Raw genomic sequence first — 25,577 nt, 5'->3', positions numbered from 1 at the left:
GCTTCTATTTTTTATGACTAGTGAGAGTAACCCTGACTTGACTCACTATTCTTCAGGATTCTTGGAGAAAGGACCTGGGGTGAAGCGACTGAGCTTACTGGATGACAAGATCCCTCCCAAGTCCCCACGCCCAAGACGTACTATCTGGCTGTCTCGAAGCCAGTCAGACATCTTCTCCAGTAAGCCCCCACGTACAGTGAATGTCTTGGACCCCTACTACCAGCCACAACGAGGTGATGCTGCCCGAGCCCCCAAAATCAACCCTTTCAGTGCTCGCCAGGACCTCAAAGGTGGCAAGGTCAAGTTCTTTGACCTGCCCAGCAAGTCTGTCATCTCCCTGGTATTTGACCTGGATGCACCAGGGCCTGGAACTATGCCCATGGCTGATTGGCAGGAGCCCCTCGCCCCACCTGTTCGCCGGTGGCGTTCTTTGCCTAGTTCACCAGAGTTCTTGCACCAAGAGGCTTGTCCATTTATGGGCCGAGAAGAATCACTATCTGATGGGCCCCTACCACGCCTCAGTAGTCACAAGTACAGAGTAAGGGAGATCCCACCATTCCGAGCATCTGCCCTACCAGCTGCTCCAGCCCATGAAGCCATGGACTGCTCCAGTCCCCAGGAAAAAAACGGTTTTGGGCCCAGGTCTCAGGGGGCCAGTCCATGCCTTGCAGGTGCCTCTGAGGAGATGGAGGTAGAAGAAAGGCCAAGAGACTTGGCTCCAGTCCCCTTTTCTGTCTCAGGCATAGGCCTGAAAACCCAGGGAGAGCAGGATGGGTGAGGGGCGTTAATCCCCACCTCACCTTGGGGATGGACCTTCAGCTGAAGCCACAGGGCCCCCTTGCTGCAGAGCCTTGACTCTTCCCTGGGGCCCACAGAGCAGGCAGGCTAAGCCAAGCCAGGCTCAACTTTGGGGTTCCCAGTGCCCAATGGCTGTGTATGAGGTGAGGCAGCAGTGAGACGCCTTCCTAGTTAGGGCAAACAGCTAATACCAAGCCTCTGAAATCCAGCAAGGAGCTCTGGCCCCCACCCAGACTTCCCCAGACAGGACCAGAGGACTCCTAGTTCTAGTGTGCACTGGCAGGCAGCTATTACCCCAGGTTCTTCTCCTATCCCAGGTCTGTCTCCTTTCCTTTCCTGGGGCATACAAGCTAAAATGGATGGAACCTGGAGCTGACCAGGAGACCATAAAGGGCATGGTTATTTCTCAGACCTGAAGACTGGGGTGCTTCTTGCCAGAATGTTTAAGACACTTGAATAATTGCTGTTTGCACTTACTGCACGGTGAGACCACGTCACTACATTTCTATGCAAGGGGAGGGCAAGGCAGAGTGGTGGTCATGGCTCTCAGCTAACCTATTCAAAGATCTTTTCCAGTTGATTAATCTATTTTCATATTTATGAAGGAGTCTTAATGTTCTGCCCTATAAAACTTTCAACTTTGTGTTGGGAGTAGGGCTGGTTTTGTAGGCCCTAGGGCCTGCTCTATGTATTTGTCAACACGTGATACACCCAGTTGGTTAAATGGTTTATACGTGGACTGATTTCTTCCCTTTCTGCTACAGCCGGAGCTATGGGAAGAGTCTGTCCTTATAGAGCCGCAATAAGAAATAACCAAAGATGAAGCTGGTCAAATATTTTCATATCTTGTTTCTGTTGATTTTTTTTTTTTTTTAAACTTTCCCAGGACACTTTGAGATTTAAAAATGAATAAAGTCTGTGTTACAGGTGCTGGTCAGCCTTCTTACTTGTATCCTTGTTCCTCATCCTCTGGGGTGAAGGCAAAGGTCCAGGAGTGATGCAGCAGTATCTCTGCCAGGACCCTGTCCCCACCCCCTAGTAGTTAGGAGTAGGACACTCACAGGCTAGAGGGATCCGACCCCTCTGTTCCACCCTCAGCTTCTCTTCCTGGGCACTGAGTGAAGTTGGGTCAGCTGCTGCCCCAAGCCAGCTTCATCTTCTGGTTGTGGGCTTTGGAAGAACGGGAGAACTGGCTCTTAGCCACTGTGAGGGGGACAGCTTTGCCACTCAGGTATACCTTGTTGTGGCATTCAGGTAGCCATGGTTCAGAGTTACAGGGCTGGGGTCCTTGGCCCACTCCCACATAGGCCATCACGTAACCTGTCATAAAGGCATCGAAACCAGCACGATGCAGTCCATCCCCAGGCACTGGGTTAGGACTGACTTGACTCTCTGGAGCTTCCGAGCTGGCCATGCCAGCTGTGTCAGGCCTTGCTGCTCTCTGCTCCATCTCCAAGTCATTTTTGTGACCTTGCTCAGAGCCAGGTTGGTTCCCAGTCTCATCCTCAGCCACCTCCTGCTCAATTTCCTCAGGCTTGAGGCCAACCCTACAGACCTGCTTGGTGGGAGGACCATCCTCAGTTTCCCCAGAAGTCTGTTTCTCAGGCAGGCCCAACAAAGACCTCCGCCGTTTCTCCCTACGTCGTCGCCGTCGCCTCTTGTCCTCCACCACAGCTTCATCAGTGTCAATGATAAGGTCAATGTCATGGGACCGAGGACACTGTGGTCCCAGGGGGCACCAGCCATAGGCCTAGAGGTAGGAAAAAAGCTTAGAGAGGGGTTCCAGGCATCAAACGTCCCTCCCCCAGGAAATGGGCAGGTGCTCTCACCGAGAAGTTGTCACAGATGCTGGTGGAATGAATACGGTAGGTTGCAGGGGGCATGCAGCAGCGGTAGTCAATATGGGCCCTCATGCTAGAAGGATAGCTGCAGAACTCCAGGGTGAGGTGTGGGCTGCCAGCTGCCCGCTGCTTCCCATTTTCCCGCTCACTGTAACATCGCAAGAGGGTATCGGTTCACTAGCATATAAGCTCCATGAGAGTAAGGGTTTCTGTCTGTTTTGTTCACTGCTGAACCCTCAGCACCTAAAACAGTGCCTGGCACATAATAAGTGCTCACTAAATATCTTAAGTGAATGAAATAGTCAAGCTTATACCAGGCCCCACCCCATTCTCTCAACCAGTTCCTCACCATTTCCGGAAGGCATATTCTAGGTAGGAGGCCACGAAGCGGGCGTGAAACTCAGCAGCATATTTGGTGTCATAAATGCCAGCTGGGAACATTTCACATAGGTCAGCAGTAAAGGTTCCCAAGCTCTCAGGCAGGTGTGCATAGAAGTTCTGGTACAGGAACACCAAGTCTATAAGACCGTTGTGTAGTACCAGGGGCCGGCGGGCCCGGATTAGCTCCAGGAACAGTGTCCTCACTGATTGGCTCTGGCTCTCATCACCCTGGGTGGAAAGAAAGGGGTCATCAGGAAGGACAGAGTCCCCTAGGGAGCCTTGCAGGACACTTATCCCAGGCTCCCTCACCTGGAAGGCTCTCCCTTGCTTTCACCTAATTCAATGCTATTCACCAGTGTAACAGTCTTGTTTCCCTAGCTCTGTCACTAGTGATTCCCCATACTCCCCAAGAAGCAGATCCTCCCCATGCACCCAGCCTAGAGTAGTAAGAAATGAAGTCACAGAAGGGGCAGTCTCTAGGCTGGAGGCCTACCTTGTCATTGCCCTTGTGGTAGGGGATACCCTGGGCGTACTGCTGGTTGAAGTTGAAGCCATGCTGTACCAGGAACTGCACAGACTTTGGTTCTATGACATACTCTTCCATGCACAGCAGGGTCAGATTGAACACCTGGGCCAGGTATGAGTGTTCACCCTGGGAGAGGAAGAGATTCTGCTACATCCAGCCTTGGGAGAAAAAAACCTCATAGCTGATGTTCCCCAGGATCTCAACCCTCCTCCCCCCAGCCACAGACCTGGGATGCAGGTGAGATCAGCCCATACCTTGTCTGGCTGCTGCTTGAAGCAGGCGAGGCCCAGGGAGAGGATAGAACGGGTCCTGGCAGCATGACACACGGCCTTGTAACGTTCCTCGATGCACCTTGGGGTTGGGTTTGGGGGTGGCTGTGGCTGGGAGTTAGCTTCATGAAAGACCCAAACCACCCAGGACTGTGACCTCCACTCCAGGGTTGAGGTCTGCCCCTCCTGCCAAGGCTAGGACTACAGAGATCAGGGCTTATACTTACTGGTTCAGCAAACTCTTCCTGTCCCCAAGCCCACTCAGTTCCTATGGGGCAGTAAAGGGAGAGTTGTGTTAGGTCCACAGTACCAGCCCTTTCACAACCACCTGCTCTCCCAACTCCCAACTCTCACCGTGTCCACAGCCACAAAGCTAGCCGTCTTTATGGCCAGCAGGAGGGATGGCCACATCTCCTTGAAGTTGTCACTTTGCACATCCACCACGGGAACCTGGACTACTAGCTCCTCCCCAGATTTTGTGCTTTGGCTGGCACCACCTGGGGATAAGGAGGGTGATGGATGTTAATGCTCAGGCAAGGGCCTAAGAGGAAAGATACCAAGATAGGCCATGGCTGGGGGCGGGGGCAGGGGCAGTTTCCCTCAAGGCAAGAAATGGCAGCTTTCTCCTCAAGCGTATCACATATGCTCTATACACAGGCCTTGGAGTGAACAGTGTCCTGAATTTGGGGAGAGAAAGCCTGGGTCTTCCAGTGGCTTATGTGAGACTCTGGGAAAATTTCTTCCCCCTCAGCATCAAAACCTGTAAAAGAGGAAGGTAGGACTAGATGATCTGTGAGGTTCCTTTTCCTCACATCCTGCAGGAAATATTTTGCAAGGCTTGAGGACTTCGGCTCCTTTAATATCTCAAAGGCTCTATACTACCGTTCATGGCCGAAAGCGGCGGCAGTAGCCAGTATGCCCCAGAGCCTGATAAATAACGCCCCAATCCGTCCCACTTCCTGTGGACCACAACTCCCAACCTCCCCCACTAAACAGAGCCATGAGCTCCAGACTACAACTCCCGACATGCCCCCACAGGCCCTGCGCCCAAGACTCCCGGCTTTTGCAGGCGGAACCGCGGTGCACACCGGGACTTGTAGTCTCCTCGTGGCTGGTTCAGAAAGAAGGCGCTAGTCCTCTGAAACTTGAGATCGGTTTCTTAGAACTACGAGCCCGAGACCCTCCCCTCCCCCGGAGCGCACAGGCTTTTAAAGCGGCCCCTGGGAAGCCACTCACCGTCAGAGACGGCAGGAGCTGAGGCTGCGCCATAGTCACCGTCGGCGGCCATGACACCGAGGTCCCTCGCTTGTATAGTCAGTGCGCACGCGGGACTTCCTCTTCGTCTCCTCACTCCGCTCCTGCAGTCGGGGACGGGGTGGGGCTTCGCCCCCGGAGTCGCCGACTGGTCGGACTTCCGTTCAGACCTCCCGGGTCTGGCGCGGTGAAGCCAGCCTGGCGCGCGCTAGGAGCCTATTGGTTGGCGGGGGTCGGTTCACCGCCCGGATTGGCCGGAGCCACGCCCCCTGGAGTTCGTCAGGGAGCTGGGCGCTGGAGATCGCGCGGGAGGTAATTTTTTCTTTGCGTACCACGCGGTGGGATCGTGGGCCTTCGCGTTACCTTGTCTTCATCGATTCGGCCCCGGGGTGGGGATCCCCAGAGGATGTGGCGCTGGCAGAGCTAAGCTTAAAGCACGCGTAGGAGTTATATAAAGACCAGGGACTGTAGGGGAAAGAAGGATATTTGGGAAGGGGCAAGCTGCCAGGGAGGGTGGAGAGCTCACGGCGTTCCAGGAAGTGAAAGAAGCCGGGACGGAGACAGGAGATGAGGCTGCGGAGGGTGAGAGCGACCGGCTAGCAGGAACACTTGTGAAACAATCCGTGCGCGTGATAATAAGGATTTGAATTAAGCCTCCGGCAGGGACAGATTGTAAGTAATTAGGAGATATAGTTGACCTTAAGGGGTTTTGGACATGATTCCTGCTACCGTGAGAGTTGTCCCTACCGTAGACTAGCCCTTTCCCAAGGGCTCTGCTTCCCACCAAGGATTCAGCCCTTTATCTCTTTACTTGCTGTTTCCAGTTCATCTTCAACCTTTCTCCTGAGTCTTTTCATTATTCTGAATTGTTTGGATTTTTCCCATTCTGGAAAAAGGGGAACCTCCTTTTACTATCCCCCATCCCAAATTAGTTTAGCAAGTATTATATACAATTTGCCTGGCACCGTGCTCGGCTCTGGGGACACAACAGCCAACAAAAGATACCCAGTCCTTGCCTTCATGGAGTTTTACAGTTAAGTTGGGGAAGCAGACACTGATCAAAGAATCACAAATAAATATGAAATTAAAATTGGTATAAGAGCAACAATGGAGAAGTACACAAGAGGGTAAGACTGGGGGGGATCTGATTTGGACGTTTAAGTCAAGACCTGAAAAATGAGTAACTGTTAGGTAAAACAAAGAAGAGCTCTCCAGGCAGAGGAAATGGATTGGGTGAGGCCTCAAGGAGGACAGACACTTGGGGAATTTGAACCAACTATTTCAGGACAACATGGCTGTTGCGTAGTGAGCGAGGGGGATGGGGCTTGTTGGAGCCTACAAAGCTTATATTAAGAGGATTGGCTTCTAAGAGCAATGGGTGTGACAGCCAAAGCCCTCCCCAGTGGCCTACATAGTACTTTGTAGTCCTAGGCTCTCCACTTTCTTTACCTCTCTGACCTCATCAACTCCTCCCCCCTTCCTCATTCCATTCTAACCATGCTGGCTTCCTCATTGTTCTACAAACACCAGGCAGCCTCCTTAGGGCCTTTGCACTAGCTTCTTAGGATGCCTTTCCCACAGGTATCCATTCACATGGCTAACTCCAACTGCTTTAAGTCATTGGTCAAATATCACTTTAATAAGGCCCACCTTGAGCACCTTCTTTAAAATTGCAACACTCCCAAACCCCTACCCACTCATCCCCTTCACTGCTCTACTTTTCCTCTTTATGCTAGTACTTATCACCTAACATCCTATATAATTTACTGATTGTATGCATTATTTATTTCCCATTAGAGCATAAGCTCTGGGACTTGCCTGGTGGTCCAGTGGTTAAGATTCCATGCTCCCAATGCAGGGGACACGGGTTCAATCCCCGGTTGGGGAACTAAGATCCTGCATGCCACACAGTGTGGCCAAAAAATAAAATAAACCATCTATAGACTTCAAATAATAAAATTAAAAAAAAATAATAGTATAAGCTCCAGGAACCTTTGATGTTTTATTTGCTGAAGTATTCCAAGTACCTAAAACTGCTCCATAAATATTTGTTTAATGAGTTAATGGGAAGCTGTTGAAGGTTTTAAGTAAAAAAGTGACATGATCATGTCTTAAAAGATTGCTTTAGTCTTCAGAGAACGGATTGTAGAATGAATGATGGAAGTCAGAGAGTTTGGTTAAGGAAGTTTGGCTAGGAAGTGGAGGGGGTGGGTCTTGTGGAAGGGATTGGAGGAGGAGGAGGGAACATTCCTCCATATAATGGGATAAACGAGAAGGAAAGTGCAGATGGAGGTACGTTTGTACATTCGTTCTTTTCTCTGAAGGAGGAAGCAATCTCTTTTGATGAAAATGAGGTGTGAATTAAAAAGTTTGAGGAGAGAGTTTGAACCAGAGGCTCAGCAGGGACTGCAGTATAGCCAGGTGCAAACTCTGCAGGCACACCTTCGGAGTTTGAATCGAAAAGTTGCTTAATCACAAGCCTGTTTCCTTATAACTGAAATGGAGGTAATCCTAGAACATACCTCACGGAGTTGTCAGGAGATTGAGAAATCTGCTAAAGCACTTAGCATGGGGTCTGACATATAACACTCATTAACTGTTAGCTACTTTTAGATATTAGATTAAAGGCAGCCAGAACAGTAAGGGAAGAGTGAAGATCAACCAGATGTGTTTCCTCATTACTAATGGATAGGCGGCTATGATCTACTAAATCAGGAGAAGATTAGGAATAAAAATAGCTCATCTCCGTGCCCGCCCCCCCCCCCCCCCCCCCAGTTTGCCATCTTCTCTCAGGCAAATCTTTCCCCTCTCTGATCCTTGGTTTCTCCTTTTTTTTTTTCCCCCTTTGCATTTTATGTTATAAATCATTATCACAGAGGTTTCTCCTTTCCATAGAATGAGGGTTTGGACTAGATGATTACTAAAGGCTGTTTCAGTGTAAATGTGCTACATCTCTAAGCAGATAAACCTCCTACCTACACCTGTACTCCCAGGGATACACAGGTGCTCCCACATAGGAGGCTTTTGTCCTTGACTCAGCCCAGCCCTGGCCTCTTATTTTGTTTATGTCTCCAAGACTATACTAATGCTGGTCCCTCTGAGGCCACTTGCAGAACCTCAGCCCTACTGGTCATACCTCAGTGCCACAGCCAGCCAAGAACAAACCCATGAGCATCTGGGGAGTGCTTGGAGAAGAGCTAGACACTTTATATGAATGGTGTGGGGAGGGAGGTAGCTTTACCCTCTGCGGGGCCCTAAGATTCAGCCTCATGGCGACTGACTACTTTGGCTGGGCCTTTCCATTCTAGTCAATCATGAGGAAGCCACGAGCAGCTGTGGGAAGTCAAAGTCGTTGCAGGAAGCAGGCATCCAGCCAGGAGGGAAGGGAGAAACGTGCCCTCAGCAGCAGCCAGGCCAAGCCCTCTGCACCTGACGGTGAGGAGCTTGGTCTTAGAGACTCAGGGGCTGGTTTAATTGGCCATGAAAGGGGACAGATTGAGGCTGGGAAGGGAGCATGGTATGTATCAAGGCATTAAGGAACTAATTAAGGTTCTAATTCTGACTTTGCTCTGTGGCTTTGGGATAATTGCTCTGAATAGCTGCTTTCTTACCAGTGACATGGCGTAGTAGTCTGTGCATTTCCTTCCTCACTTGGCTCTCATGGGATCAAATGAGTTTATCAGCCTGTCAGTGTTTTGTAAATGGGAAGGCCCTGCACAGGTATATATTGTGCTTGGCTGAAACTTGGATTTTCATTTTGACCCAGAGACAAAGGAGCCAGGGGTATCACCCTGGGAAAATGAAGGCCAGAAACTTGGCTAAGGCTACCCAGGGCTAGAGACTCCAGGTCCCAAGCTCAAGCAAGGGCTTGGGGGTGGGGGAAGCTTTAAGTGGAACAGACTGAAACCAGGCCACAGTGCCCCAGATTGCTGGTGCACATCCTGTGCAAGGACGATCCCTGAGTTTTCTGAGGCTCCAGCAGGCCTGGCCAGGCAGCAGGAGGAGGTGAGATTGCAGGCCCCTGTCTCCCCGTACCATCTATTCAGAGACACAGCTGAGGTCACAGTCTTCCGGAAGAGCCTGCTGAGCTGGTATGACCGAGAGAAGCGGGACCTACCCTGGAGAAAGTGGGTAGGTGGGTGAGGGACGGGGACGGTGGAGTGGGGGAGGCTGGTGCCCAGCCCCCTCCGCACTAACTGCCCATCTGGGATTTCACTGGCAGGTGGAGGGTGAGGTGGACCTGGACAGGCGGGCATACGCTGGTGAGTACATCTCCTGAGAGCAGGGCTGCTTTCCCTGGACGCTCTCAGGTCTGGGTCTGTGGGCTAGGAGCAGGGCTGGTTAGCAGTGTCCTCATACCAACCCCTCTTCCCCAGTGTGGGTCTCAGAGGTCATGCTGCAGCAGACCCAGGTTGCCACGGTGATCAACTATTATACCCGATGGATGCAGGTGACTTCAGGGAACGAAGGGGAGGGTCATGGTCCAGACCCCAGATGACTCCTTTGGGGTGGGAATAAAGAAGGCTTCCTCCACCTCCTTCACCTTTGGCCTCATCTCTTTTTGCCTGCCTTCGGGCTGTAGAAGTGGCCAACGCTGCAGGACCTGGCCAGTGCTTCCCTGGAGGTGAGAGCCACCCTAGGGTGGGGGAATGGGGACTACTGAGGACCGACCTCTGATCCCTCTGACCTCTGACCCCACCCACAGGAGGTAAACCAGCTCTGGGCTGGCCTGGGCTATTACTCTCGAGGCCGACGGCTACAGGAAGGAGCCCGGAAGGTAAGAGGGTGGCGGGGGGCGTGGGAGCCCCAGGGCCTCAGGTATCTTATAACCTTGAGCCTTCCCATCCCAATCAGGTGGTAGAGGAGCTAGGGGGCCACATGCCACGTACAGCAGAGACCCTGCAGCGGCTCCTGCCTGGTGTGGGGCGGTACACAGCCGGAGCCATTGCTTCCATTGCCTTTGGCCAGGTGAGCCCATAGCCCGCCCCCATATTGTGCGTGCCCACCTTCCTTCCTCCCAGACCAGGCTGACTCCTGGACTCCTCTGTGCCAGGCAACCGGTGTGGTGGATGGGAACGTAGTACGGGTGCTATGCCGTGTCCGAGCCATTGGTGCTGATCCCAGCAGCACCCTTGTTTCCCAGCAGCTCTGGTAGGATATTGGAGTAATGGGGGAGATTGGGAGAGTTGTCTCCAAAGGATCTTTGGCTCACAGCAACGTGCCCTTCCTGTAGGAGCCTAGCCCAGCAGCTGGTGGAGCCAGCCCGGCCAGGGGACTTTAATCAAGCAGCCATGGAGCTGGGGGCCACAGTGTGCACCCCACAGCGCCCGCTCTGCAGCCAGTGCCCTGTGCAGAGCCTGTGCCGGGCACGCCAGAGGGTGAGCCATCTGGGGAAGGGGCAGTCAGGGGTCCTAGGGAGTGACCCCTGCCCCATGACATCCTGCCCTGTCTACGCCTCTCAGGTGGAGCGGGAGCAGCTCTCAGCCTCACGGAGCCTGCCAGGCAGTCGTGACGTGGAGGAGTGTGGTGAGTGCCAGCCCTAGCCCTTCCCTGCACTGTCGAGGAGCTGCCTGTAGCCGCCTCATTCCATTTCATTCTACAGTCTGAGTAAGATTCTACAGAGCTGGGCCAAGGCCTGCTCTCTGGGCTTGGCACCTAAGCCCACCTGGCCTGAGTGGGGCTCTTGGATCTCTGTTCCCAGCTCCCAACACTGGACAGTGCCAGCTGTGTGCGCCTCCCACAGAGCCCTGGGACCAGACCCTGGGAGTGGCCAACTTTCCCAGAAAGGTCAGTCGCAGGCCCCCCAGGGAGGAGTGCTCTGCCACCTGTGTTCTGGAGCAGCCCAGGGCCCTTGGGGGTGCCCGAATTCTGCTGGTGCAGAGGCCCAACTCAGGTACCTTGATCCTGGGAGTGCAGGGAGGTGGCATGAGCAACAAGGACGAAATAGAGGCATCAGTAGCTAAAGCCTAACCGATACCTGGCTGCCCTCCCTCTCAGGTCTGCTGGCAGGACTGTGGGAGTTCCCATCTGTGACCGCAGAGCCCTCAGGGCAGCACCGGCGCAAGGCCCTGCTGCGGGAACTGCAGAGTTGGGTTGGGCCCCTCCCGGCCACCCGCCTTCGGCACCTGGGACAGGTGAGTGAGCAGGGGAGGGGCCAGGAATGATGGCTTCTGTGGCCACATCCACAGGTCTGTTTCAGCCTCTTGGCGCTCCCCCCAGGTGGTCCACACCTTCTCTCACATCAAGCTGACATATCAAGTATACGGTCTGGCCCTGGAAGAACAGACCCCAGTGACCATCGTACCACCTGGAGCTCGCTGGCTGACCCGGGAGGAGTTTCACACTGCTGCTGTCTCCACCGCCATGAAAAAGGCACTACCTTTGTTGTCTTCATTGTACTTTTTGTGTTTCCTACATGTTCTAAGTGAACCGGTTACTATGTAAGCAAACAAAAAAGCATATTTTAAACAAAGGTGCTGGGGGATGAAGTTGAGGGCTCTTTGGGGTCAGATGCCAGCCCTGCACTTTCCTCCTCTCTTCTTGTCTAGGTGTTCCGCGTGTACGAGGGCCAACAGCCAGGGACCTGCAAGGTGAGTGTCTTGGCCCTCACCCAGCCATCTCTCTCCAGGACCAAATCCACAGGTTTTCAGTGAGGTAAATGACACACGTTTGGGTGAACAGTCTCCACGACAGACTTCACTGGGGCGAGAGAAATAGTTCTTGACCAGACTTTACAATCTGGGTCCAGGGTAGAGAGGGGACAAGAGCAAATGATGGAGACAGTAGTGTCACAGGTGTGTGAAATGTTTGTATAAGATTTTGTGGGATATGAAGTGGGGAGCTATCATTTTTATCTGGGAGGCAAGAATCAGGAATGGCTGATTGGAAGGAGTGGCTGGTAACCTGGGTCCTAGAAATGAATTATTTTCTCCAGGTTTGGAAGGGGAATCAGCTGTAAAGATGTTCTTTCCAGGCCCAAGAGTAGTGTGAACAAAGGTGGGGTACAGTACAGTCTGCAGCACTCAAGGAGCTGTGAGCATTTGGTTTAGTTGGAGCGGTGAGCAGGGCCTGCCCAGGCCAGTCAGGGACGTGAACACCAGGCCACTGAAGCATTTTAGGTGGAGAGAGGAGTCATCTTTGCGTCTTAGGAAGACTGCCTCAGGCTGCGTTTTTTTTTTTGTTTTTTGTTTTTAATTATTTATCTTTGGCTGCATTGGGTCTTCGTTGCTGCGTGCGGGCTTTCTCTAGTTGCAGCGCGCGGGGACTACTCTCCGTAGTGGTGCGCGCACGGGCTTCTCATCGCGGTGGCTTCTCTTGTTTCGGAGCACGGGCTGTAGGGCTCTAGGTGTGCGGGCTTCAGTAGTTGTGGCTCGCGGGCTCTAGAGCGCAGGCTCAGTAGTTGTGGCGCACGGGCTTAGTTGCTCTGTGGCATGTGGGATCTTCCCGGACCAGGGCTCGAACCCATGTCCCCGGCTTTGGCAGGCGGATTCTTAACCACTGCGCCACCAGGGAAGTCCTCAGGCTGCCTTTTAGAGAGTTGATCGAAGAGTTAGATACTGGTAACAGGATGGAAGCTTTACAATATTAAGGCTAGAATCTGAGCTAGATCAGTGGTGTGGGGGGAGGGGTGGAAGGAGAAGATTCTGTTGCCCCCCTCAGTACCTCCTTCCTTCGGCTTCTGCACAGGGTTCCAAAAGATCCCAGGTGTCCACCCTGTCCAGACGGAAAAAGCCCAGCGCAGGCCAGCAAGTCCTGGATAGTTTCTTTCGGCCCCACATCCCCTGCTGATGCACCCAGCCTCAACAGTGCAACACAGTGATGCCTCTGGAAGCCCCCACCCCCTGAGAATCGTGTTTAATAAAGTGCTGATTTTTGTAGTCATTCTGGAGACTTTCCACCTTCTCCTTAGCCCCCTCCCTCCTCACCTCTGAGGGACCCAGAAAGTGGTAAAGTCCTGCTTGGTCCTGACTTCCACTGCTGAGCTCCTAGCCAGCCCTGGGCAGGTGGAGGAGGGGAGTGTTCTGTCCTGAGTGATGTGTCCTCCTTCAGCCCCACAAGAGAAGAAGGCAGCTGCAGGGAGCCCCTGCCAGTGGCTGACATCCAGCGCTCTCAGTCCATGTCTCTGGTCAGCTCTGATTGGAGTTGTGTTATCACCCTAGAGCAGGTGGTTGAGCTCAGCCCTGACTCAGCCCCTCCCACCTGCAGTGGCTGGTCCCTAGGGAGAGGGGAATCACAGGAGGATTTGTTTTGTCTTAGACTCCTACCTCAAATAATAAATCATTTATTTAGGGAACAATACAGAAAAGCAGAGGGTTTTTAATCATAATATTGGGGGTGTGGTGGAGAGAAATGGGGTCAGAGAAGGACACAAGGAGGGTTCAGAAATATTGGTTATGTTCTGTTTCCTAATTGTGTAATTCCTTTATTCTTTACACTTTGCATATATGTTAGATATAGACAATATGAGAAACGTTTCACAGTTTTAAAAAAAATCCCATCTCTTTGGACCCCTGTGAGATTCAACTTCTGGCACGATGAGATGGAGGCCACACCTGGTCCCTAAAGACAAAACCTTTCACTCCAGGCCTCTGTGGGTGTCTCTGAGTTCCAGCAGGCCCTGTGCTGGACTCCCCAGTGCTCCAGGACAGGCGGCTACACCCAGCTTCAGCCCTTCTCAGGCTTCCTGGACCCTGGCAGCTTGCTCCTGCACAGACTGCCACAGGGCCCGAATGTTGCCCTGGCCAAATCCAGTGGCCCCCTGCCTCTGAATCAGCTCCAGGAAGAAAGTGTCCTCTGCAAAGAGGGACTTGGTGAAGACCTGAAGCAGAAACTTGCCTCTGTCACCATCTAGCAAGACCCCCTGTCGGGCCAGCAGGCTAGGCTCATGCCCTGCAGCCAGGATCTGCTTCTCCTTGCCTGGCTGCTGGTAGTAGGCCTCAGGAGGAGTCAGGAGCTGACCCCCGGCCCCTGCCACCCCCTCAGTGGCTTCAATGATATTTGGTGTGTATAGCCCCACGTGCTGCAGTCCAGGTCCCCCGTTCCGGGCCAGGAACTGCTCCACCTGGTCCTGTGGGCTGGTGACCCCCAGCAGGGACTCAGCCAGCACGAGGGTAGGGACAGCACTACCCGTAGGGGCCTGCAGGGCGGTGAGCCTCAGCCCCCCACGCCCGGACTCTGCTGCCACCTCCAGGCCCAGCTCCGGATCCTCACCTGGGCTCAGTGGCAGGTGGTGAAAGCCTAGACAGTCGTGGAACCAGCGCATCAGTTTTGGGGAGCTGCTGGGGGTGCAGGCCAAGGTCAGGTGGTCCACGTGGCTGACCCAGCCCGGGCCAGGTGCGGAGGGCACAGGCCTAAACCCGGGCAGGAAGGGCCCGCAGAAGCCAGTGCGGTCCAGCAGCGTCAGGCTGAGGTTGCCGGCCGGCGATCTGACCACGGCGTAGGTGGCGGCGCCCTGCTCATCCCGAATGCTGACAGGGGGCACCGGCACGCTGCAGCCGAGTGCCGCCAGCGCCCGGGCGGCGGCGCCCGCGTCGGCCACGTCGAAGCACAGGTTCGTGGCACTGGACACCGCATGATGCGGGTCCAGGCCGTACAGCGGCTCTCCGGACCCCGCGCCCTCGTTCACCAAAAAGACCGCGTCCCCGCTCCGCAGAGCCAGCTGCCGCCAGCCGTCTGCTTCCCGCACCGCCAGGGGCTGGAAGCCGAAGAGGCGCTGCAGATCCTGGGCGAGGGGCAGCCCCGCGGGCACGTGGAAAGCGATATGACACAGACGGCGGGCGGGCGCGGCCATGGCGGTCTGGATGGCGACCCCGGCCTGTCCTTCCCCTGGGGACAATCACTTGTCGTTCGGGACTCGGAGACTCTCAGTCCCTGGCTTGTCGTCGGAAGCCGGTGGAGTCCAATTTTGCCGGCAGACCGCGTTCCTCGATCTTTTTCGGGGAGAAGCCACAGACGGACCACTTGGGGGGTTGCGGTTCCCTCTGCCGAACCACGCCAAACTGGAGCTGCCTGGAGACCGCCGAGTCTGAGCTGCGGCTCTAGAGAACCACGCGGAGCCAGTGCAGGGGTGGGGCGAGAGAGAGGGGGCGGAGCCAGTGACTGCCACTCTCCACCCTCTCGCTCAGCCTGTGTCGCCGAGAGTACACCGGGGACACAGGACTGACCCTTCCCATGGCCTCTGGCTGGGCCTCACTCTTGGGCACTGACCTTCCCACGGCCTCCGGCTGGGCCACACACCTTTGGGCACTGAGCCTCCCAACACCGGACCCTGGAGATCACAATAGCTGCCTTCACGAGGTGCCAGGCACTGGGTTCCCACTCATGCCCCAACCTCAGAGAAAAGGGAATCAGCCCTAGTTGGGGGAACAGTCCGAATTTTCCCTCTACAAGCACGGACTTTCTTAGCAATTTCATGTTTTAGCTTAAAATTTTTGGAGAATTTTGCTTTTAATTTCCTAATGTTCCTTTAAAACTTAAAATAGAATAAAATGCTTTAAATTACAGATTTTCACTCTTTCCCCAAAATGGTCCAGAGAAATTTGTTATAGGAAGATAGACCATTTATATAGCTCCTAAATGCATCTCTCTTTTGGGAAATCTCTCAGCTGCTCCTTTTCAACCCCACTTCTCCCTTAACATTTTTTACCCCCTTGTCCCAAACAAGATTTGGAGAAAAAAACAGTGGCTCAGGATCTGAAAGGAACAGCTGCACGGGCATCCTTTCTCACCCTCCTGACTCTATTAGGACTAGAATAAGTCCTCTTTGCTCTTTCCAGCTCCCTGATTGGGTATTAGGCCAGAGGAGCTTTCTGGGGGCATTTCTGGCCTTGCCACTGAGAACTGTGTGAGATCACTGGATTGAGGAAATTAGGAGTCTTCTGGAACTTCACCTGGTAGCTCTTGAAGGGTTTGGAAGGGCATTCCAAGAAGGGCAAATGGCATAAGCAAAACCTCAGTGAGGAATGTGAGCCAAACCCTCAGAGGAGCAATGGAGCATAAGGTTGGGGAGACAGTTGGGATGGATGCCTGTGGTCTGAGACAATGCAAAAGAGATTCCTTTGTCAGGCAGCCTGGTGTGATGACTTACTGTTGAGTTTCATTGGCAGGAGGGAGAAGGATGTGATGAGGGGACAGGGCTTAGAAAAACACCTGGCTGGGTGTTTCATGCCTACAGCCAGGAAGGCAGTACCCGAAGCGGGTCAGCAGTGGTGAAAGGCACTTGGTGCTACTCTGCACTCCAGTGAATTTGAGAACATGGGCTCCAAAAGCCAGACAGACCTGGGTTTAAAAATCTACCTCCAACACTTACTAGCACATGTATAACTTTGGGCAAATTGCTTAACTTCTGAGTCTTAGTTTCATCATCTATAAAAATGGGAATAATAATAGTACCTACTTCGTGGGATTGTTGTGATTAAATGAAATAGTATATGGTGCAGCCTGGCAAAAGAGATCCAGGTTTTAGCCTGTGAACCTGGGCCTGACTGTGGGGTCAGGGCATACAAAGGGCTACTCCTCCGTAGTCCTGAGCACTGGGAAGGCACTGGGAGGGCTCTGGCTTTGGTGGTGGATTCTGGGGGAGGAGGCCCTGGGAATAGGGATCTGAGTGGGCTGGTACAGAAAAGGCAATGCTCTGCCCCAGCTATCATGATTGGGGCCCCAAGGGAGCAGCTTCCAGGCCTTTGGTCCGGGAGAAGGAATTTCCACTCAAGGGCTCCAGGTATGGACAGAGGGAACAGAAACAGGACCCCTGACCAATCACTTCTGACCTGGGGGAGGGTAGATTTCCAGAAGCTAAGAGGGGGTTGTCTTAAAGAAAAGGGTGACCTTGTCTGGGGCACGCTGCCCTGCAAGGGCACTGTGTTTGACTTTGGCCCAGTGCATAGACTGGGCTCTGGAGACCAGCTGGGGTTAGAGAACTAGACTCTACTTCCTGCAGCCCTGCTGGCGTCTTGGCCGTGACTTCCTGGGATCAGACTCGTGTCCTCCTGCGATCAGGACCTTGCGGAACTTTCCCAAGATGGGTCCTCCGAGCCTGGCCGCAGTTGCACTCCTCCTGGAGCTACTGATAACGAGGGTGGGCGCGCAGGTCGAGACCTGAGGGAACCGGCCGATACCACTGGAGGGCGCGCGCGGGTCCGAGAGGCTAGGTGGTGACGCCTCTCCTATACATCTGCCTTCTACAACGACAAGGGCTGTGGAGGGCGGAGGAATCGAACTCTCGGAGCTCTCAGGCTAGGCCGGCGGCTACCCGAGGCACACTCTGCCCCCTGCAGAAATCCTGACCCCTGCCCGCCCCCCCCCCCCCCGCTCCTTCCCCTCCCCTTCTCCTCCCCTCTCCCCTTCTCCTCCCCTCTCCCCTCCCCACCCCTCCCTTACCTGACCCCGCCCCTCCCAAGTTCCCTCCTTCCTTCCTTCCCCTGAAATCGTCTCCCGGAAACTCCCGCCTTTCTGGCCGCGCCCGTCCGGAGCTCCCTCCCCATCTCGGAGGCGACCGCGGATGCTCCCTCCTTTCTGGCCTTGTCCCTGCCCTACCTCCATGTGATTCCGTTCTTCTCCTTGAGCCCTTGACTTTTTATGAGTGACCTGGAAGACCTCAGAGAAGGTGACTTTGTGTGTGTGTGTGTGTGTGTGTGTGTGGTAAAACACACATAATATTCACCACGTTACATTTTTAAGGTACAGTTCAGTGGTATTAAGTACATTCATGTCGTGCAACCATCACCTCATCCATACTCTGAACCCTTCCTCCACAGCTGACACTGTACCCTTTAGATAGCTCGCCACTCTCCCCTCCCCTTGCCCCTGGCAACCACTGTTCTATTTTCTATCTCTGTTATGATTTTGACTACTCTAGGTACCTCATGTAAGTGAAATCGTACAGTGTTTGTGTGTGTGTGTGTGTGTGTGTGTGTATGTGACTGGCCTATTTCACTTAGCATAATGCCTGTAAGTTTCATCCATGTTGTAGTATATGTCAGAATTGTGAGAAGGTGACTTTTGAGTTATTTCCTGAAGGAAGTGAGGTGGCAAGAGGAACAAATGTAAAGGCCCTGAGGCAGGAATGGGGCTGGTGTATTGGAGCAAAAGGCCAGTGCAGCTGGAATAGGATAGGGAGGAGGGGGAATAGTAGCCATAAGGCAAACTTTGGCTTTTACTCTGAACATGATAGGAAGCCACTGGAGGGTTTAAGCTGAAGGGTGACCGGATCAGACTCCACATTTCTATTGAACCTCGCTGGCTGCTGAGTTGATAATAGGATGGAGGGGAGCAAGGGCAGAATGGGGAGGCCAGTGAAGAGACTGTTGCTTCTAACATTGTCTGGAGGACTAGGGAAGGCTTCTCAGGAGAAGCTGAGACCAGAAGTTTGAGTAGGAATTGACAAGGTGAGGGGTACCTTTATGTGTTGGAGGTTGGGAGTGAAGTGTTCCAGGTGGAGGACACGGCTTATACAAAGGTATGGAGGTGAGAGCAAGTGTAGTTGATTGGCAATTGTTAGTACAGTTGACCCTTTTTTAAAAAAAATTTTTTGGCCACACTGCGCAGCATGCAGTTTATTAGTTCTCCGACCAGGGATCGAACCCGCATCCCCTGCGGTAGGAGTGCGGAATCTTAACCACTGGACTGCCAGGGAAGTTCCAGTTGACCCTTGAATAACACGGGTTTGAACTTACATGCGGGTCCACTCATATGCAGGGTTTTTTTCAGTAAATACATACTACCGTAGTACATCATTCGTGGTGCGTTGAATCCGAGGATGCAGAACTGCAGGTGTGGAGAGCCGACTGTAAAGTTATATGCAGATTTTACAGGGATTTGCAACTGTGCAGGGGTTGGCCCCCAACCCTACCTGCCCCCCCACCACATTGTTCAAGGGTCAGCTCATTAAACCCCTAGATTGAGAGCTTCCTGGGGAAGAGATGTATTTTCATTTCCATAGGGCAGGGCCTCTACAGGCACTCTGAAGACCTGCTGATACCACCCTCTCCTCCCCTGTCACTGTGAAGTAAGAAGTAAGATGCCACCTGGGTTAGACTAACCAGGGCTCTGGGTCTCACCAACACTCACATCATCAGTGAGCTTGCTTTACTGATTTTCCTCTCTCTCCTATATATCTTCATTCTCTCCCTTTTAAGAGAGATCATCAGGTCTCTCTCATCTTAAAAAAAAACAAACCAAAAAACCCTCCCTCTATCCTGCTTACTTCTACAACTATTTTTGTGTAATTCTCCTACCCTTCACAGCCAAACTTATAAAAATAAAGATTTTTAAAAATTAAAGTACAGTTGATTTACAATATTGTGCTAGTTTCATGTGTACAGCAAAGTGATTCAGTTATATATATATATATATTTTTTTTTCAGATTATTTTCCTTCATAGGTTACTACAAGATATTGAATATAGTTCCCTGTGCTATACAGTAAATTCTTGTTGCTTATTTATTTTATGTATAGTAGTTTGTATCTGTTAATCCCACACTCCTAATTTATTCTCCCGCTGACCCCCGTCCCTTTCCCCTTTGGTAACCATAAGTTTGTCTTCTATGTCTGTGAGTCTCTTTTTGTTTTGTATATATATATTCATTTGTGTTATATTTTAGATTCCACATATAAGAGATATATATTTGTCTTTCTCTAACTTACTTCACTTAGTGTGATATTCTCTAGGTCCACCCATGTTGCTGCAAATGGCAATATTTCATTCTTTTTATGGCTAATATTCTACTATATATATATACCACATTTTTAAAAAAAGATATTTATTTATTTGGTTGCACCAGGTCTTAGTTGCGTCAGGCAGGCTCCTTCGTTGTGCCTCCAGGGCTCCTTAGTTGCAGCATGCATGTGGGATCTAGTTCCCTGACCAGGGATCAAACCCGGGCCCCTGCATTGGGAGCGTGGAGTCTTATCCACTGCACCACCAGGGAAGTCCCATATACCACGATTTTTTAAAATTTAACATTTTATTTCATGGAACTAACATATACAAAGTAAAAAAAAAGTGAGAGCAAAAAATGATTTTCCGAGTACTTTTTTCTTTCTAGTATTTCATTTATTTAATAAATATTTGTTTTACTCATACTATGTATGGGGAACTTTGCTATCTGCTAAGAACACACACACACACTTGGCATTGCCCCTACTTTTAATCTAATTATGGATAATGGCTACTTGTAATAAGAACAAAGACTTCTATGCTTAACATACATTAACTCATTAAACAAAAATACTATAATCGTGTCCACTTTGTAGATGGAGAGACTGAGGCAAAGAAGAGTTAAATAATTTGCACAAGGCAGACAGCTGGTAAATGGAGAGGATGGAATTTCAAATCTGGCTTATTTTTTAATTTTTAGTCTCTTAACCATTATAGTGCATTTATTCTCTTAGCTCCCTGCCCACCGCTGGCGCCGCTCAGCTTCTGGGATCTTAGTTCCCCAGCCAGGGATTGAAGCCAGGCCCACAGCAGTGAAAGTGCCTTCTTAACCACTGGACTGTCAGGGAGTTCCCTGCATGTATCTTTTTGAATTAGCATTTTCATCTTTTCCGGATATATGCCCAGGAGTGGGATTGCTGGATCATACGGTAGCTCTATTTTTAGTTTTTTAAGGAACCTCCATACTGTTTTCCATAGAGGCTGCACCAATTTACATTCCCACCAACAGTGTAGGAGGGTTCCCTTTTCCCCACACCCTCTCCAGCATTTATTGTTTGTAGCCTTTTTGATGATTTGATTTTTGACCATTGTGAGGTGGTGCCTCATTGTTTTGATTTGCATTTATATAATAATTAGTGATGTTGAGTGTCTTTTCATGTGCCTATTGACCATCTGTATGTCTTCTTTGGAGAAATGTCTATTTAGGTCTTCTGCCCATTGAAAATTAGTTGTTTTTTTTTTAATTAGTTAATTTATTTATTCTTGGCTGTGTTGGGTCTTCGTTTCTGTGCGAGGGCTTTCTCTAGCTGTGGCGAGCGGGGGCCACTCTTCATCGTGGTGCGCGGGCCTCTCACTATCGCGGCCTCTTTTGTTGCAGAGCACAGGCTCCAGACGCGCAGGCTCAGTAGTTGTGGCTCACGGGCCCAGTTGCTCCGCGGCATGTGGGATCTTCCCAGACCAGGGCTCGAACCCATGTCCCCTGCATTTGCAGGCAGATTCTCAACCACTGCACCACCAGGGAAGCCCCGAAAATTAGTTTTTAAAGACATATAAATTATGTAAAATTTCACTGTACATGCTTGCAATAAATATCCAAACATATAGGGACTTCTCTGGTGGTCCAGTGGCTAAGACTCCACGTTCCCAATGCAGGGGGCCTGGGGTCGATCCCTGGTCAGGGAACGAGATCCCCCATGCCTCAACTAAAAACCCCACATGCCGCAATGAAGATCCCGCATGCTGCAACTAAGACCTGGTGCAGCCAAATAAATAAATAAATAAATATTTTTAAAAATCCAAATGAAAAAACATAAAATGAAAAGTAAAATTCTCCTTACGCTGACTACCCTGCAGAAATAACCACTGTGAAGAGTTTCTTGTGTATCCTTTTAAAGCATTTTCTATGCATTTATACAAGCATATATGGCTGTCCTTTTTCCTTGATGCATCCAGTCTTTTTTTTTTTATTAATTTATTTTTTATTTATTTTTATTTTTGGCTGCATTGGGTCTTTGTTGCTGCACGCGGGCCCCCTCTAGCTGCGGCGAGCGGGGACCACTTCATTGTGGTGCACGGGCCTCTCAATGCGGTTTCCTGTCTTGTTGCAGATCATGGGCTCTAGGTGCGCGGGCTTCAGTAGTTGTGGCACATGGGCTCAGTAGTTGTGGCTCGCAGGCTCTAGAGTGCAGGCTCAGTAGTTGTGGCGCACGGGCTTAGTTGCTCCACGGCATGTGGGATCTTCCTGGACCAGGGCTTGAACCCGTGTCCCCTGCATTGGCAGGCAGGCTCCCAACCACCGTGCCACCAGGGAAGTCCTGATGCATCCAGTCTTGATGCATCCATTTCAATACATGTAAATCTAGCATGTTATTTTTTTTAATTTAATTTAATTTTTTTTTTATACAGCAGGTTCTTACTAGTTATCTATTTTATACATTAGTGTATATATGTCAATCCCAACCTCCCAATTCATCCCACCACCACCCCCCCTAGCATGTTCTTTTTAACAGATATATAATATCCTGTTGTGTGGCTGTTTTATAGCTAATTTAACGAGCCTCCTGTTGATGAGTATGCAAATTGTATTTCACTTTAGCTATTTATAAAATGCCACAGTAAACATCCTCTCTGTAAGTCTTTGTGTATGGGTGAAGTACATTTGTAGGCTAACTTCTTGGAAGTAGAATTGTTGGGGTAAAGGCTGTGTGTATTTTTTTTTTTTTTTTTTTTTTTTTTTAAATATTTACTTATGTATTTATTTATTCTAGCTGCGCCAGGTCTTAGTTTTTTTTAGAAATTCACGTTCTTTTATTTATTTATTTATTTATTTATGACTGTGTTGGGTCTTAGTTTCTGTGTGAGGGCTTTCTCTAGTTGTGGCAAGTGGGGACCACTCTTCATCGCGTTGCGCGGGCCTCTCACCATCGCGGCCTCTCTTGTTGCGGAGCACAGGCTCCAGACGCGCAGGCTCAGTAATTGTGGCTCACGGGCCCAGTTGCTCCGTGGCATGTGGGATCTTCCCAGACCAGGGCTCGAACCCGTGTCCCCTGCATTGGCAGGCGGATTCTCAACCACTGCGCCACCAGGGAAGCCCCTGTGTGTATTTTTAATTTTCATAAATTCTGCCTAATTGCCATTCAGAAAAGTTGTACCTAATTACACTCTCACTGATAACTTTGATAGTTTAGCCAAATTTATTGAAAGAGTTGTCTACAGTTGCTTTCTCCACCTCTTCACCTCCTACTTACAGCACAACTCACTCTAACTTGGCTTCTCTCCACCACTTCACTTTAAAAGGATCTAAGGAGAGGTTGACTGCTCTCTCCTTTCTGAAACACTCTTGCCCTGGCTTTTATAATACCGTACTTGCCTGTTCTTCCTCTGCCCACTTGTGAATGTTGGTACTGCTTAGGACTTCAGTTACCATCTGCATGCAGATGACCCCCACATTATTTCCTGCTTCCTAATCTTTATCCACCTGCTTATTTGCCATCTTGACGTGCATGTCCCACAGGCACCTCAGATTCAACATGCCCAACATCCTCCTCCTTCTGGTGCTCCCTTCTCAGCAGCTGTTCCACTGCTGTCCAGTGGTCCTAGCTGGAAACCTGCAAGTCATTTTTGAACCGCACTGTCCCTCAACCTTCACCTCCAGTCAATCACCATGTCCCTGCCCATTCTATCTCCATAATATCTCTCAAACCATCACATCTCTCATCATCTCCCCACACTACCCAAGTCCAGGTCCTCACTGTGTACCACCTGCACACTGCAATGACCTTCTAATTGCCTCCCTGGCTTTAGACTTACTACTCTCCAAACCAGTCTCCACCCTGTAGCCAGAGTGAGCTTTGAAAAATGCAGATCTGATTATGTTACAGTCCTGCTTAAAACCCTTCACTAAGTTCTGATCGCACTTAGGGTAAAGACAAATAAATCTCCCCTGGCTGATTAGGCCTTGACAACCTAACTGTTGTCACCACTAACAATTGTTAGTCACCAACTGTTGTCACTACTAACCCCCTCCTTCATACTGTAATTAGTTTCTTGAATGTTTTATGCTCCTTCCCTCACAGAGTTTTTGTCTTTGGTGTTTGTTCCTGCCTGGAATACTCTCTCTTTCCCTCCTGCCTTGACCTGGCAAACACCTTCTCAATAAGTAGGTCTCAGCATAAATTTAACTTGTTTGAGGATGCCTTCCAAGACCCTGAGACTTATGCCCAGTGCCTAACACAAGGGTTGGCACGTGTTGAGAGCTCAATAAATATTTACTAATGAACAAGCCAAGGCCTCAAGGGCCAGGTGGGTGATTACCAGACTGCAGTTTTTCACATGACCTCTGGGTGTCACCCTTGGCCTCAACTTAACCAGGTCTTGGCTGGGAACCCAGAAGGAAGGGCAGATTTGATGCCCAGCCTGGCCCATCCATCCAGCAAACTGGGAAAGGTTATGGGAAGCCCAGCTACTTCCTGGGTCTGACACGTTCTCCATCTGCTGTGGGTCAGCTGGCTTGATAGGGTGACCGATCATACCAGTTTTCCCAAGACTGAACTGCCTGTGCTCCCAGGATGTGGAAATTTTAGTCATAAATCTGAGACAATCCCAGGCAAATCAGGAGGATTGGTCACTGAACCATGGACAGAGGGGTTGAAACCCCCACCAATGCACTAGACTAAGGTCCAGGCCCAGCAGGAGAGCTGGCTCCAACCCAGCCAAGCTCCTTGCAGCAACACCACTGGTGGGCTGACCCTGTAGCCTGGTGGTTGTAAGAATTTAGGGAGAGAAAGTATATATACTTTAAAGGAATATAAAGACACCAACTTATGTCTGACAATGTCTACCATTTATTCAGTGCCTCTGGGCATAACATACTTATACATATCTTTTCTAATCCTCACAGAAACCCTAAGAGTACAGAAGATTGTTTTCCTTTCAGAGATTAGAAAACTGAGACTCAAGAGACCAGACTCAAGTAACCAGCCCAAGTCACACAGCTGTTAAGTAATATGGTGAAATTCAAACCCTTATCTGTCCAAGTACAAAGCTTCAGCTATTTTCACTGAATCTTTAGCCTGGCCGTTTCCTTCCTTCTCTAGTCACCATTTGAGAGCCCCAGGAGTGTGAGTAGGAGGCAAGAGGCAGGTGTGGGTGGAAAGGGTTGAGGAAGAGGGTCTGTGATCAGGGCCTGAGTGGGGGGTAGGGGATCCACATAGCATTGACAGCTTGCCTGTCCACATCAGAGAAGTCTCTGCTGTCTTGAACTAGGTGTGGGCATAGCCTGGGGACTCTAGGGAGGCCCCTTCACAGGCTGTCATGCTGACACCAGGCTGTATATTCATCGAGAAGCCAGGGCTGTGTTTCCCAGAGTCCAGGATGAACCCAGCCAGGTCTTATCTGATTGCAAATGGACATCTGGACATGAGAGAGGCACAGGGGAGGGGCCATCAGGAGCTAGCCATAAACTCAAGGGATAAGTGAGGGGTGGGGGGATGGGTGGGGATGTGACAAGGGTCATGGTAAGTACAGTGCCTCGCCCAGAGTTTAAGCTCAGTGAGTGGTTGCAATTAATGAGATAGCCAACTGCCCCTCTTTCCCAGAGATATTTGTAAGGCTGAGTTTTATTTTTGCCCAGATGGTTGTTTAGGAATTGAACTGCTTTTGAATACAAAACAAGAGTTGCTTGTGTAGAAGCATGAGCAGAGGCCTGACTTTGGTTGTGTGGAAGAATGGGCAGAGGCCTGACTAGGCTGTGCAGTGGTCAGAGCCCAGATGAACATTTATTGGTCTGGCAGCCAGATATCCGCTCCACAGGAGGTGTGATAAGCCAGACTCTGGGATTCCTTTGCATTAAA

The 25,577-nt window shown here is 50.9% G+C and overlaps 4 protein-coding genes across 6 annotated transcripts in view; 2 read left to right on the top strand and 2 right to left on the bottom strand.

Annotated features, from left to right (window-relative positions):
• Positions 1-1,723, top strand: part of TESK2 (testis associated actin remodelling kinase 2) — a 130,804-nt gene extending 129,081 nt beyond the window's left edge. For both annotated transcript variants that reach the window (XM_059921495.1, XM_059921487.1), the window contains one exon: positions 57-1,723. In XM_059921495.1, coding sequence (XP_059777478.1) covers positions 57-778 — 722 coding nt within the window. In that variant the 3' untranslated portion in view covers positions 779-1,723. The remainder of the gene's footprint in view (positions 1-56) is intronic.
• On the bottom strand, positions 1,624-5,265 carry TOE1 (target of EGR1, exonuclease). Of its 2 annotated transcripts, none has more exons than XM_059921511.1 (8): positions 5,052-5,265; positions 4,170-4,312; positions 4,043-4,083; positions 3,801-3,855; positions 3,514-3,672; positions 2,989-3,248; positions 2,628-2,787; positions 1,624-2,548 (listed from the first exon to the last, which is right to left on the bottom strand). In XM_059921511.1, exons 1-8 carry the CDS (start codon positions 5,101-5,103, stop codon positions 1,928-1,930), a joined length of 1,491 nt encoding a protein of 496 aa, XP_059777494.1. In that variant the 5' UTR covers positions 5,104-5,265; the 3' UTR covers positions 1,624-1,927. The 2 variants fall into 2 exon arrangements, with proteins under 2 accessions (XP_059777494.1, XP_059777487.1); XM_059921504.1 differs by having other exon boundaries at positions 3,801-3,897; positions 5,052-5,264.
• MUTYH (mutY DNA glycosylase) lies at positions 5,093-12,950 on the top strand. The gene is given in 17 exon segments (XM_059921499.1): positions 5,093-5,381; positions 8,378-8,504; positions 9,052-9,200; positions 9,292-9,331; positions 9,446-9,519; positions 9,652-9,693; positions 9,775-9,846; positions 9,924-10,037; positions 10,123-10,220; positions 10,303-10,447; positions 10,532-10,595; positions 10,771-10,962; positions 11,067-11,203; positions 11,289-11,441; positions 11,618-11,659; positions 12,756-12,848; positions 12,850-12,950. Coding segments are annotated over 16 exon segments (1,575 nt in total). The 5' UTR covers positions 5,093-5,381; positions 8,378-8,383; the 3' UTR covers positions 12,889-12,950.
• Positions 12,951-13,495: 545 nt separating this feature from the next.
• HPDL (4-hydroxyphenylpyruvate dioxygenase like) lies at positions 13,496-15,169 on the bottom strand. Its single transcript, XM_059898036.1, has one exon. It carries the CDS (start codon positions 14,857-14,859, stop codon positions 13,744-13,746), a length of 1,116 nt encoding a protein of 371 aa, XP_059754019.1. The 5' UTR covers positions 14,860-15,169; the 3' UTR covers positions 13,496-13,743.
• Positions 15,170-25,577: the final 10,408 nt, after the last annotated feature.

Source organism: Balaenoptera ricei, chromosome 1 (genome assembly GCF_028023285.1).
Source record: "Balaenoptera ricei isolate mBalRic1 chromosome 1, mBalRic1.hap2, whole genome shotgun sequence".
Classification (NCBI taxonomy): domain Eukaryota; kingdom Metazoa; phylum Chordata; class Mammalia; order Artiodactyla; family Balaenopteridae; genus Balaenoptera; species Balaenoptera ricei.
The sequence above is the reverse complement of the archived record's forward strand: the minus strand, read 5'-3'. Positions and strand labels throughout refer to the sequence as shown.

Coding starts and splice junctions, on each gene's coding strand:
- TOE1 (XM_059921504.1), bottom strand. CDS start 5,103: ATGGCCGCCGACGGTGACTATGGCGCAGCCTCAGCTCCTGCCGTCTCT. Junction 4,084..4,169: donor GCTTTGTGGCTGTGGACACG/GTGAGAGTTGGG, acceptor ACTGCCCCATAG/GAACTGAGTGGGCTTGGGGA. Junction 3,249..3,513: donor ACCACAAGGGCAATGACAAG/GTAGGCCTCCAG, acceptor CTTTCCACCCAG/GGTGATGAGAGCCAGAGCCA.
- HPDL (XM_059898036.1), bottom strand. CDS start 14,859: ATGGCCGCGCCCGCCCGCCGTCTGTGTCATATCGCTTTCCACGTGCCC.